Source organism: Pollachius pollachius (assembly GCF_949987615.1).
Source record: "Pollachius pollachius genome assembly, chromosome: 15".
Lineage (NCBI taxonomy): Eukaryota > Metazoa > Chordata > Actinopteri > Gadiformes > Gadidae > Pollachius > Pollachius pollachius.
In genome coordinates, this window is record NC_136948.1 from 5,525,321 (window position 1) to 5,537,621 (window position 12,301).

At 47.5% G+C, this 12,301-nt stretch overlaps 1 protein-coding gene across 2 annotated transcripts in view; it reads left to right on the forward strand.

Moving 5' to 3' along the window:
- Positions 1–12,301, forward strand: part of smoc1 (SPARC related modular calcium binding 1) — a 39,042-nt gene that overhangs the window by 17,391 nt on the left and 9,350 nt on the right. Inside the window, exons 6-11 of one of the 2 annotated variants that reach the window (XM_079751967.1) lie at positions 1,061–1,108; positions 2,759–2,815; positions 3,559–3,633; positions 8,778–8,970; positions 11,019–11,033; positions 11,227–11,309. In XM_079751967.1, coding sequence (XP_079608093.1) covers positions 1,061–1,108; positions 2,759–2,815; positions 3,559–3,633; positions 8,778–8,970; positions 11,019–11,033; positions 11,227–11,309 — 471 coding nt within the window. The remainder of the gene's footprint in view (positions 1–1,060; positions 1,109–2,758; positions 2,816–3,558; positions 3,634–8,777; positions 8,971–11,018; positions 11,034–11,226; positions 11,310–12,301) is intronic. The other variant, XM_079751968.1, reaches the window with a different exon arrangement.

Consider the following 12,301-nt stretch of genomic DNA (forward strand, 5'->3'; position numbering starts at 1 on the left):
GAGTATGTGGTTCTATCAATTATTAAAGGCAGGAGATTACATTTTTGGCATTGAAGGGGAGCTGGCTTGAGTGACATGATCAACATTATCAATACATGTAATTAATACATGTAATCAATATATTATTTCCGTACTATATAGTACCGTATCATAAAATGATACATTCCCCCAAAAACTCCTGGTCTTTGCACTACATTTCGGCTAAACTAGGCTAATCTAGGCTAGGCTAAGCTAGGCCAAACTAGACTAGGCTACAGGCCCAGGTTTACTACCAGTCATGCAGGCCAGCAGGTGCATGGTCAGGCAAAACGGCTATTGGGTCTGGGGCCCCTCTACCCTCGACTCACCTCCCCCCCCTCCCTCAGGCCCTCAGCAGCAGGTGTGAGGGGTAGTGATGGTGGGGTGAGGCTAGTGGGGCTGGATGGCAACACTTTATGGTAATCACCTGACAATCCACTCTTCTTACTGGGAAGAGTGGATTGTCAGGTAGTGAAACTTCCCATTCCATCCCCCCCCCCCCCTACCTGACCCTACTCTGATTGGTTGGTCTAATGATGACCCAGCCTCCCATCAATGCATGCAAGCCTTCGCCACCTGCGTGCTAGCCAATCACGAGGAGTGGGGTACCACGCATACGCCACACCGGGTTCTCATTGGTCACGGCTCGGTCGTCATGGTTCCCCCCCCACGGAGAGCGATGCCAGGTGGGCTTCTATTGGAACCAACCAGAACCCCCCTCCCACCCCCAACTTACTGTAACACATGCGTGTCTTCTGCCAGGACGTGATGCGACCCTCTCGCCCCTGATTGGTGCATATCAATCACCTGATCAGGAGGAGTAGGAACAGGACATTGGTCATTCTTGGGCATCTGATTCACTTTGATTCGCTTTTGTTCCAAAATGAAACGAAACCCATCTATAAAAATATGTATTCAATGCTGTACACATTAAGGCTAGGAACATTTATTTAAATACAGCTATGTAAAAACTAAATTCTGTAGAATAATTTGGTGTCTGGTGAGGTGCATGATGGGTATTCTCTGTGGTTTCTGTTTGAAGGGTCAGTCACTGACAGGCCACCTGGGCCCCCAAGCTCGGGTAGAAAAGGTGAGATGAGACCTGTCTATAATGTGTGTGTGTGTGTGTGTGTGTGTGTGCGTGAGCTTGTGCATCTGTGTTTGTGTGTGTGTTTGCATGTGTGTGTGTGTGTGTGTGTGCATGTTGCCGGTGAGGTGTGTGTGTGTGAGTTTGTGTGTTTTGTGTGTGTGAACTGTTGAGCCCTTTATTTGTTTGAAAATGTGAAGATTCTGGCCAGTGTGCGTGAGCATGTAAAGTTGTGTCTGTATGTGCGTGTTAGTTTATGTATATTTCTGTGTCCACTCAGTTCAATAATCTGGGAAAAGTCATTTCTAGAAAGAAGTAACATGCACATCTCACAGATTAGTTGGATGCAATATTCTGAAAATCTTAGGCTAACATGTATTTGCTTTAATTACAAAGCCTGTTATTGTTTACATTCAAGCATATTGCCTTATATTCTTAACTACACATGGGACATTAAAGTAATGAATTTGAAGTCAACTTTATTTTAAACACTCATATACCAAAGCTTGTTCGAAGAACAACATGACTAAATAACAGCTAGTTGAAACCATCAAATGAATGTAACTGTCGCCTGTTTTCACCTCAACACCTTAACGCTAACGTAGCGCTAGGCTAACACTGTTAGCCGCCCGCCGCTAGCCGCCACTGGTTTGTATTTGGTTGGCTGGTGTCCAACGGAGAGCTCCGATGGCCCCCAGACCAACCAGGAGCCTGCAGGGTGAGTATTACCAGGAGCAGAGCTCACCACTGCGGATCCACTGGCTCCTCCTCCACCTCCTCCTCCTCCTCCTCCTCCTCCTCCTCCTCCTCGTCCTCCTCCTCCTCCCCCTCCTCCTCCTGAAGCAGGATTCACTGTCACTTCTTTTGCTGCGCTTTCGTTTTTGGTCGTCAGTTTTCTTTGCCCCGTCGGGTGCTATGGGGATTCTTTTGTTTTTGATTCTGTTCCTCTTGAACGGAGAAAAATTATATCCTACAAAGATTTATAGTGAATTGATTGAGTTGATTAATAATTGATTCCATTAATAATGGAAGTATCTCTGATAGTTTATTTTCTCAGGGTTATCTATAATCGGTCTAAATCTTAAAACTTAATTCATGAATTGATTTTTAAATATATTTTAAATACATTTCAAGTACTGTAATTGATACAAAGTACTTATGAAGAACTCTAGTACTATAGTACTATGTACTCTATGTATGTCTACCTACATTCCTTTCAATTTGGGTGTCTGGCTAATGGTTTAGGTTGATAGATCAATTGATTTTCTATACTACTACTACTACGCGTACTACAGCGATGGGGTGTGTGTGTGTGTGGGTGTGTGTGTGTGTGTGTGTGTGTGTGTGTGTGTGTGTGTGTGTGTGTGTGCGTGCGTGTTTGCGTTCGGTGTGTGATTTTGTGCATTGTTGTACCATTGCTAGTTTTTCCGAGCTGTTTTGTGAATTTCAGTCAGAGGATCTATATCTACGCACCATATCAATCCGTCTGTCATACGCTTCGTGTGTGTGTGTCTGTCTTCTCTCTATGTCTGTCCTCGTCTCCTATTGGCCGGGCTATGTGCAAATCCCAACCATTCAACAGTTCTGGAGAGTAGATCGTATTAACCTCCATAATGGCAGTCTCCTTCCGTTTCTTTCTCACCCTCAACCCAGACGATGGCTCCAAGCCCACGCCCACCCTGGAGAGCCACTCCCTCACCGACGGAGACGGTAGGACGCCAGTCATTTCCTCTCCCCTCCTCTCTTCCCCTCTCCTCTCTCCTCTCCCCTCTCCTCTCCTTTCCCTATCCTAGTCTCTTTTCCCTCTCCTCTCTTCCCCTCCTTCCCCTCTCTTCTCCTCTCTTTCCCTCTCCTCCTCTCCCTCTCCTCTCCCTCTCCTCTCCTCTCCTCTCCCTCTCCTCCTCTCATCCCCCTCTCCTCTCCTTTCCCTCTCCTCTCCTCTTTCCCTCTCTCCCCCTCTCCTCTCCTTTCCCTCTCTCCCCCTCTCCTCTCCCTCTCCTCTTTCCCTCTCCTCTCCTCTCCCCTCTCCTCCTCTCTCCCCCTCTCCTCTCCTTTCCCTCTCCTCTCTTTCCCTCTCTCCCCCTCTCCTCTCCTCCAATCTTCTTTCATCTCCTCTCCTCTCACCCTCTCCTATTATCTCCTTTGCTCTTCTATCTCCTCTCTCCCCTCTCCTCCTCACTTCTATTCTCCTCTCCTCCCCCCCCTCTCCTCCACTCTCCCGCCCTCTCCTCTCCTCTCCTCCTCACTCTCCTCTCCTCCTCACTCTCCTCTCCTATCCTCGACAACCAATTAAGAATGAAATTAATCATTAAACATTTATATTAAAACATCAATGTATATATTTTTGCTTTAGTATTTTGTGGGCTTCAGAAAAGCATTTGAAAAAGATGTGTTTTATTTGTGTTGTTTATTGCTCTTTATGTCTTTGTGTTTCTTTATTGCTGTTGCCATAGAGATCACAGCCCCAACACTGTGGATAAAACAGCTGGTGGTGGATAAGAACTGCTCCTTCTCCAGGAGACGACCAGGTGAGAGAGAGAGAGAGAGAGAGAGAGAGAGAGAGAGAGAGAGAGAGAGAGAGAGAGAGAGAGAGAGAGAGAGAGAGAGAGAGAATCAACCTGACTGGAGAGGGACTGGGAGAGAGAGACAGGGAGAGAGACAGAGATTGGGAGAGAGAGACTGGGAGAGAGTGACTGGGGGAGAGAGAGAGAGACTGGGGGAGAATAACTGGGAGGGAGAGACAAAGAGAGACTGGGAGGGAAAGAGACTGGGAGAGAGATACAAAGAGAGACTGGGAGAGAGAGAGAGAGCAATTTACTTGATTTAGATTGACATCATGTGTCCATCCGTGCGTTGTGCACACAGAGAACCTTTCCAGACGCCGATGCAGTGTGAGTACAGTATGAAGTACAAGCGGTTAGTATCAACATTAATGTCACAGTGCACTGGTCTGAACAGTCTACCATCAAACGGCCCATGTTGTTGTTGGCGCTGCTCAGGCTGGTTTACCCAGAATGCATTTGGGCGGAATGTGAGGTTAGGAAGGTCGGATGGGTCGCCACGCTCAGTTCATCCTAGCTCACGAACATCTGCACACACGCATGGACTTTCACCAAGAGCTAGTTGTAGTTTCACGCTATCAGGAACCAGAGAGCTAGCTGTAGCTTTACGCTTAACGGAACCAGAGAGCTAGCTGTAGCTTCACGCCATCAGAAACCAGAGCTAGCTGTAAATTCATGCTAGCCGGAACCAGAGAGCTAGCTGTGGCGTCACGCTAAAAGGAACCAGAGAGCTAGCTGTGGCGTCACGCTAACAGGAACCAGAGAGCTAGCTGTGGCGTCACGCTAACAGGAACCAGAGAGCTAGCTGCAGATTCTCTTCAGATGTTCCAGTGATCTGTCACAGTGAATCTCTGTTTATTATTAGACACAGTCGTTCTCTCCATGGTGGACTTCAGACCGCATCACACTGATTTAGTTTCCTCTTCCTTTACGATGGTCGCTCATCAGGCCAACATTGGGGGGGGGGGCAGGGGTAGGTGGGTGGCTGTGTGTGTAAATATCCATGTGCGTACAGGTTCATACATACATTGTATTCAATGATATGGCTGATGGTCAAATTGGCGTAAAGTTACCAATTACAATTAGGGCATTTGGCAGACGCTTTTATCCAAAGCGACTTACATCGGTTAATACACACATTGACACACCGACAGCAGAGTCAATCATGCCACCACAGCCAGCTCGTCAGGAGCAGTTAGGGTTAAGTGTCTCGCTCGGGGACACATCAACACTCAGCTAGGTGGAGCTGGGGATCGAACTAGCGACCTTTCAGTTACAAGACAACTGCTCTACCTCCTGAGCTAAGCCGACCCATTTCCATTACATGTTGTCATGTCATAGTACACAGTGTTGAAGCCACAATATGGGGTTTCTGAGGTTGGCTTGGCATGAGTGCCCCAGTGCGTACCTCTGCTGGAGACCGGTGGGTTCAGACCGTGTTTCACACAAAGACGGTGGGGGTCAGAGGCCTCAGAACCCGAGAAACAGAGTAGTCCAGGGCTCATCCACTGATTGGTCCTTTCTAGTTTCTCTTTCTTGCCACCTTTCTTTCTTAATTTTTTATTCTCTTTCCCTCTCTGCCTGTTCTCCCGCCTGCCTGCCTGTCTGTTTGTCTGTCCATCTGCCATTCTGCACAAGAGCTTTTAAAGCAGTATAGAGTATTGGGGAAGAATAACATCATTATTTAGACTCTTGCTTCACTGTCTCTCTCTGTCTCTCTGTTTCTCTCTCTCCCCCTCTCTCTCTTTAACTCTCACTCTCTCTCGCCTCTCCCTCTCTCTAACTCCCTCTGTCTCTTTCTCTCTCTCTCTCTCCCCTTTCTATCTCCCTTTCCTCTCTCTAACGCTCTCTCCCCTCTCTCTCTCCCTCCCTCTCTCTAACTCGGTCTTTTCTCCATCTGTCTCTCTTCACCCTCTCTCTCTCTCACTCCCTCTCTCACTCTCTCTCTCTCTCTCTCTCTCTCTCTCTCTCCACCTCCCAGCCCACACAATACAGGGCTCTATTCTCCCTCGAACTCCCCCATCCCTGAACATCCCATCATTTTGATTTAAACAGATGTGGAGATTGCGTTTGCGGCCCGTGTTTGCTTAGGCAAACTCCGCTACGCCTTTCTTAACCGCGGGACGCAGACGGGGGTTTATAATGTGTGGGGGCTACTGGCTTCAGAAAACACTCGTAAACCGCTGCCCCCCCCCCCCCCCCCCCCGCGTGGGCAATCCAGCGTAGTTTGGTCTTTGTCAAGTGGGCAAGGAAGGTTTCTTTAGTCTGCATACGTTTGGTTTGGATACATTGAGTGCGGTCTATTGAATTATTGAAGGGAAGATCTCTGTCTCTCTCTCTCTGTCTGTCTCTCTCTCTGTCTGTCTCATCTCTGTCTCTCTCTCTCTGTCTGTCTCTCTCTCTGTCTGTCTTATCTCTGTCTCTCTCTCTCTGTCTGTCTCTCTCTCTGTCTGTTTCATCTCTGTCTGTCTCTCTCTTTCTCTGTCTCTCTCTCTCCCTGTCTCTCTCTCTCCCTGTCTCTCTCTGTCTCTCTCATCTCTCTCGCTGTCTCTGTGTATCACTCTATGTCTGTCTTTCTCTCTCTCTCTCTGACTCTATCTTTCTCTTACTCTCTCTATGTCTCTGTTTAAACCCCCCGGGAGAAAACCAGAAACAAAAAGTCAATAGAGCAGCAAACCTCAGCGAGGTTCAGCTTCTATTTTTTTATATTATAGTATTTATTTTAAAAACCATTTTCTTTGGGGACCACAGTGGCTGGCGCCGGCAGGAGCTCTCTGTATAATAAACACCACCCCATAATGTGGATGTGAAGGGAAGCCGGCCATTAGCCCAGCCCCCTCTCAGAGCTGGGCTCAGACCACTTGAGACAGTGGGTCTCAAGTGGGACCAGGGTCCAGCTAGGGACCAGGGACCAGGGCTTGGCTAGGGACCAGGGACCAGGGTCCAGCTAGGGACCAGGGACCAGGGTCAAGCTAGGGACCAGGGTCCAGCTAGGGACCAGAGTCCAGGGTCAAGCTAGGGACCAGGGTCCAGCCAGGGACCAGGGTCCAGCTAGGGACCAGGGCCCTCCCTGGAACAGGGTCCAGGGTCCACCTAGGGACAAGGATCCTCCCTGACCCAGGGTCCAGCCAGGAACCAGGGTCCAGCTAAGGACCAGGGTCCAGCTAAGGACCAGGGTCCAGCTAAGGACCAGGGTCCAGCTAGGGACAAGGATCCTCCCTGACCCAGGGTCCAGCTAGGGACCAGGGTCCAGCTAAAGACCAGGGTCCTCCCTGGACCAGGGACCAGGCCCAGCCCCAGGGCTAGGCTAGATGGACTGCTGTGCTGCTGACGTCCCCTGATTCGTTACAGAGGGCTCAGTTCAGATGGGGAGGTGAGGAGAGGTTGTTTTTGTTGTTGCGGTGTTTGAAAATGAAAATAAAATACTTACCTTCAAAAAGAGGAAATGGTTTGAGTATAACGTGAAGTAACCAATGCAAGAGCAAGGCATCATGGAAACAGCATTGAAGTCTTGATCGAGTGGGGAGGTTTCCTGTTTCGACCCCTCTGGCTTTGCCCTGCAATCATGAACTTGCCAACAAAATCACCTCCACAGTTATTAGGATAAGCTGTTTTAAAACCATTCCCTTTTTGTTTAAAGATATCTTATCTCATCCTCGTTAACTACACCCACGCCCGCATCACTCAGACACAGACAGGCCTGAGAGAAGGTTTTACAACCTGCAGTGAATCGACTCTATGATCCATCATTCCGTTCCCTGTTTCTCTGTTCTGTAGGCCTTCTTATTCAGTTGGCTCTGCTTGATGCTCTAATAGGCCGATGGTTCATATTATCTTTCTATAATCTGTGAAAACAGTGTGAGTGTAAAGATATTATCTAATTAGCTATGGATTGCAACGTGAAAGTCCTTGTCCAACATTTGCAAATCGGCAAAAAGTGTGGGAAATCAGCAATTTAAAAAAAAGATCAAGCTAATTCAGAACGGCTGTGCCTCCACCACCTTAACCCTGAGTGGAGTCCGGTTGGACGGTTCACCCTTGGGATGGTTGAGGCTGAACCCGAGAGAGAGAGGCCGTGCTAGCTCCGGACGGGTAGCAGACCGGTCCGACGAGACAACATGATCAAAGCTGATGATCCCATACACAGGCCCGGGTTATGGAAGCACACTCTTAACATCGCCACGGTAACTGGTGGGCGGGGCCATGAGATCCACACACTGCAGGCATGTTAAGAGTGAGCGATGGACTAAATGGATCGGAACATAAATACAGTGAGTCCGCGCAGAGGTGTTTAGCGCGAGAGGTTCTTAAGCGTTAGCACAAATGGTCCTGACTCAGCTTCTGGCTGGAGGACTGAAGAGGCAATGGAAAAGTTTGAGAGGCCATCCGAGAATGTTGGCCGCGCACGTGTGTGTGTGTGTGTCTGTGTGATTGTGTGTGTGTATTTGAGCTTGTTATATATCCATCTGAGATGCCAGCGACTCAGCTATGAGTTGTGTGGCTCACCTGTTTATGATAGAAAACGTTAAACCTGTCCTGTGTAATGTTGTAACTTGAAGGTGGAATGTTTTATTCCCGGAGTATCTCTAGAAAGCTGCAAGGATCGAAACGAAATGCAAAAAAAATTATGGAAAATGAAAAGTAGGACGCTACAGAGCCATCAGACTGAAAAACAGCAAAACGGTTTAATATATGACCTCTGATTACGGCTTGTCTTGACATCACTTCCTGTGCACTCAAGATTTCCTGCCACTGGTCCTACCAAACCAAATGGACCTCTTGTGTTATTTCTAAATTCAAGTGTACCGCAGAGTCGTGTTCATCGTAAATCCCTCCAGGATATTAGCACATACCGCGGTCAACGCCTTTAGCTCTGAAACAACGCAGCGTTGTCAGTTGTAAGTGGTGGCGTTTTTCTGCATTGAACGTGTACACAGCGTACACATTTGCTGGCTTCCAGAGACCTTGCTGAACCCCATACCACCGTCCTGGTCTGCATCACGCTGGGACAACGGAGCCCTCTAGACCAGCCCTCTGTGTCCGTGCTCCCTGTGTGTGAGATGCTTTCCCCACTCGTGTCTCCGTATTGAGTGTGTTTCTCATGGTTTTAGAGAAGGTTCCCTCTTGTGACCAGGAGAGACAGAGCGCCCTAGAAGAAGCCCGCCAGAACCCGCGCGAGGCCATCTTCATCCCCGACTGCGGGTCCGCTGGCCTCTACAAGCCCGTCCAGTGCCACCAGTCCACAGGCTACTGCTGGTGTGTACTGGTGGACACAGGACGGCCCATCCCAGGGACCTCCACCAGGTAGGAAGATCTACAGACCGCACTGTTTCCATTGGTTCATCAACGTTTTGCTCACGTCTTGTCCTACACAATATTTGGTGCCCACAATGTTTTGTCCCTGAAATCTCTGGTCCTCAAAATGTCTTCATAATGTCTTCAAAATGTCCTCAAAATTTCTCATAATGTCCTCATAATGTCCTCATAATGTCTGGTTCTCATAATGTCTGGTCCTCATAATGTCTTGTCCTCATAATGAACAGGGACACAAAGTAAACCATCTAATGTCCCAAATAAGGTGTTAAATGTGATGTAGAGTGTGTGTCAGGGCATAAGTGCTAGAACCATATATCATGACACTCTAATATGTAATTTCATGATGAATACTCTTAGTAACACAATTAAAATGCATTCAAACTCGCTGAATTGCTGAGCATAAGGTGAATTAACCTTAAGAGTTATGGTAGGAGGTTTAGCAATATATCAGCCTTCTATTAGCTAACCTGACTATTTAATGGGTATTTGATTTTAATAAGTCATACGTAAGAAAAAGGGTTGCTTTGAGTTATTGCAGTTCGTTTTTTCCTGGTGTTTTTTCCTTGTCAACTTGGCAGAGAGGAAAGTCTCAAGCACCCGACGGGAACATTGATTCATTTCTCAGAACCCTTGCTGCCACTACTGTTTATAGTGCCTTCTGGGTAATGGAGTTATTAAATAACACTTGTCCCATCAGGCAAAGTTTTGAAACGGCCTCTGTCTTTCTTTGAGGTTACTGAAGCGAGGGAAATTTACGATTCAGAACATGTACGCCGGTGAAAGACGTTAAAGCTAATGTTGCGAGAATTCTTTAGCGCGCACGGATGAGCGGCTTTCAGTTACTGGTCATTTATTTACTTTTGAGTCCTTCACCAGATGCTTCTGTCCGGGGCAACTTAGTTAATAAAGTGACACTGAAGTTCTTCAGGAGCATATTGGTGTTCTGGACATTGGGGAATCGAACCCGGTGCCTTTCGCATGGGAATCGCTCCCCCTGTCCATTAGCACTCCGTCCTGCTCCCCTCCCCCTGCAGTCCCATGTGTGAATGGCATGTAGGGCTGTGATGTGTGCTTGGAACGAAACAGTGCCATGTGCGCAAATTTCTTTTCAAAATAAAAGTATTTTGAATGAATAAAAAAAGTGAACAGAAGAAAGTCAAATAAAAAGGCACCTGTCCGACCGTCTCTCTTTCATCTTCTCACTTTTTAATTTTCTTGCTCTTTTACTTTCCGATCTTTGCTCTAGGTTCCGTGGAAGGCGCAGCATTTATTAATAGAAACCGCCGTTACGCAACCAGTCCCGTCATGGTGTGTGTGTGTGTGTGTGTGTGTGTGCGTGTGTGTGAGAGTGAGAAAGATTCAAAGGGACAGAGAAAGAAAGAGAGGGGGGAGAGAGAGATGGAGAGAATATTTACGTATGGGAGAGAGATCGCAACCGTTCCGTCACGGTGTGTGTGTGTGTGTGTGTGTGTGTGTGTGGGTGTGTGTGTGTGTGTGTGTGTGTGTGTGTGCGTGTGTGTCTATATATGCATTGATCCTGGGATCTGACCCTTATCCCTTATTCTTTGGAGGCAGATCTTGAAGCAGAAGAAGCCGTGCAGATGAGATAGACGCTGGAGGCCTATTGCAATGTTTTGATGCCAGGAATGACCACATGATGCATATTTTGGGATGTTTTCCTGGTAGTGTCGAAGTTTCGTATTATTGATGTCCATATGTATTCAGACTGATCATGTTTACCATCCAGTGAACCATAAAAGATGTGAAAACTTTGTTTGGTCCAACATTTTTATTGCATTCTGTTGAGTTATTCTGCTCCTTAAAGATGTTTGTTTTCTTATTTTGCTCTCTCTCTCTCTCTCTCTCTCTCTCCATCCTTCTCTCTCTCTCTCTCCATCTATCTCTCTCTTTCCCCTGCCCCTCTCTCTCTCCATCCCTGTTTTCTCTCTCTCCCCTTACCCATGTCCTTTTACTCATCAAATCTGTTTTCGTCTTTTGCTTTTTTCTTTCTCTCGTCCTCTTTTCCTTTCCGCCAGTCAACCAGAAACAATGTGAATAGTTGGTTTAATTTAACTATTTTTATTGCATTTTGTCTAATTATTTTGCCCCTTAAAGATGTTTGTTTTCTTATTTTTCTCTCTCTCTCTGTCTTCCCGTTTCTCTCTCCCCCCTCCGTCTCTCTCCCTGTCTCTCCATCTCTCTCTCTCTCTTCCCCCCCCCCCCCTCTCTCTCTCTCTCTCTCAGGTATCAGACCCCAGAGTGTGACAGCACTGCTCGCTCCCGTGTGTCCGACACGGAGGACCCCTTCCAGGGCCGCGAACTCACAGGTCAGCGGGCAGCAAGAACACAGTCATAGGTCATAGACTCTCTCTCTCCCTCTCTCTCCCTCAATGGGTCACCCTGACCCATCCATTCCTCTGCACTGGGCCGAGACGTGTTTGTTTTAGTTTAAGTGGGATGTTTATGGGTGGGGTTTACCTCAGCGGAGACACTGCTGATAAACTGTGAGTAACAGGTACTTAACTTTTATAGTGTCATGAGAGCAGCTCTACTCTTGTGGTAAAGTTGACCCATGAGTGCTCGATTGTTGGATGAATACCAACTAGCCGACCTCCACTGTTAGCTACAATACAATTATTTGATTGGTTTTGGTTGGGAGGGGAGAGATCTGAGATTTACTGAGCTAGCTTTGATGGAGAGATTTGATCGTAGCAGTGTAAGCTAGCCTTTTCGGAGAGATCAGAAGACGTACTCAACCCAGGGTCAGGGTCCTAGCCTCTTAGCTCAAAAGCTGCCGCATCCGGTGGCATAAGTTTCTCCCCCCAAACCCTTCCCCTCTTCAGTGTGATTCAGAGTCGCATTGTAACTCTTATTTAACACCCCATCCTGGGCCTTTACAGAGTGGAGCATGGCTCCTGGCTGGCAGATGTGAGCCATGTTTTCTAGTAGGTGTGAGGGTTGTGAGCTGTGCGGGCAGGGAGGTGTGTGGGGACTGCGGGGTGCCTGGGCATAGATATTTGAATGTACTGCCGTGGGTTGTTCTGAAGAGCCACAACAAAGCCCGGTATTCCATTACAGTCACATCAAGGCAGCCGGCCACAAAGAGTGCTTTAAGAGAGAGACTGAGCTTGTTGTGGCCCTGCAGGAAGCCGCAAAACTCTCTCCTACGTTCCAGGGAAGGCAAAATCCATCTCCATGAATACATACTTGTATTCACATCCCTCTAGGGACATTATGCCGACAGTTTTCAGTTTGTTTGTCACAACTTTTCAATTCAAAACTAAAAAGAATTCGTTGTTTCCATCGTATCATATGATAT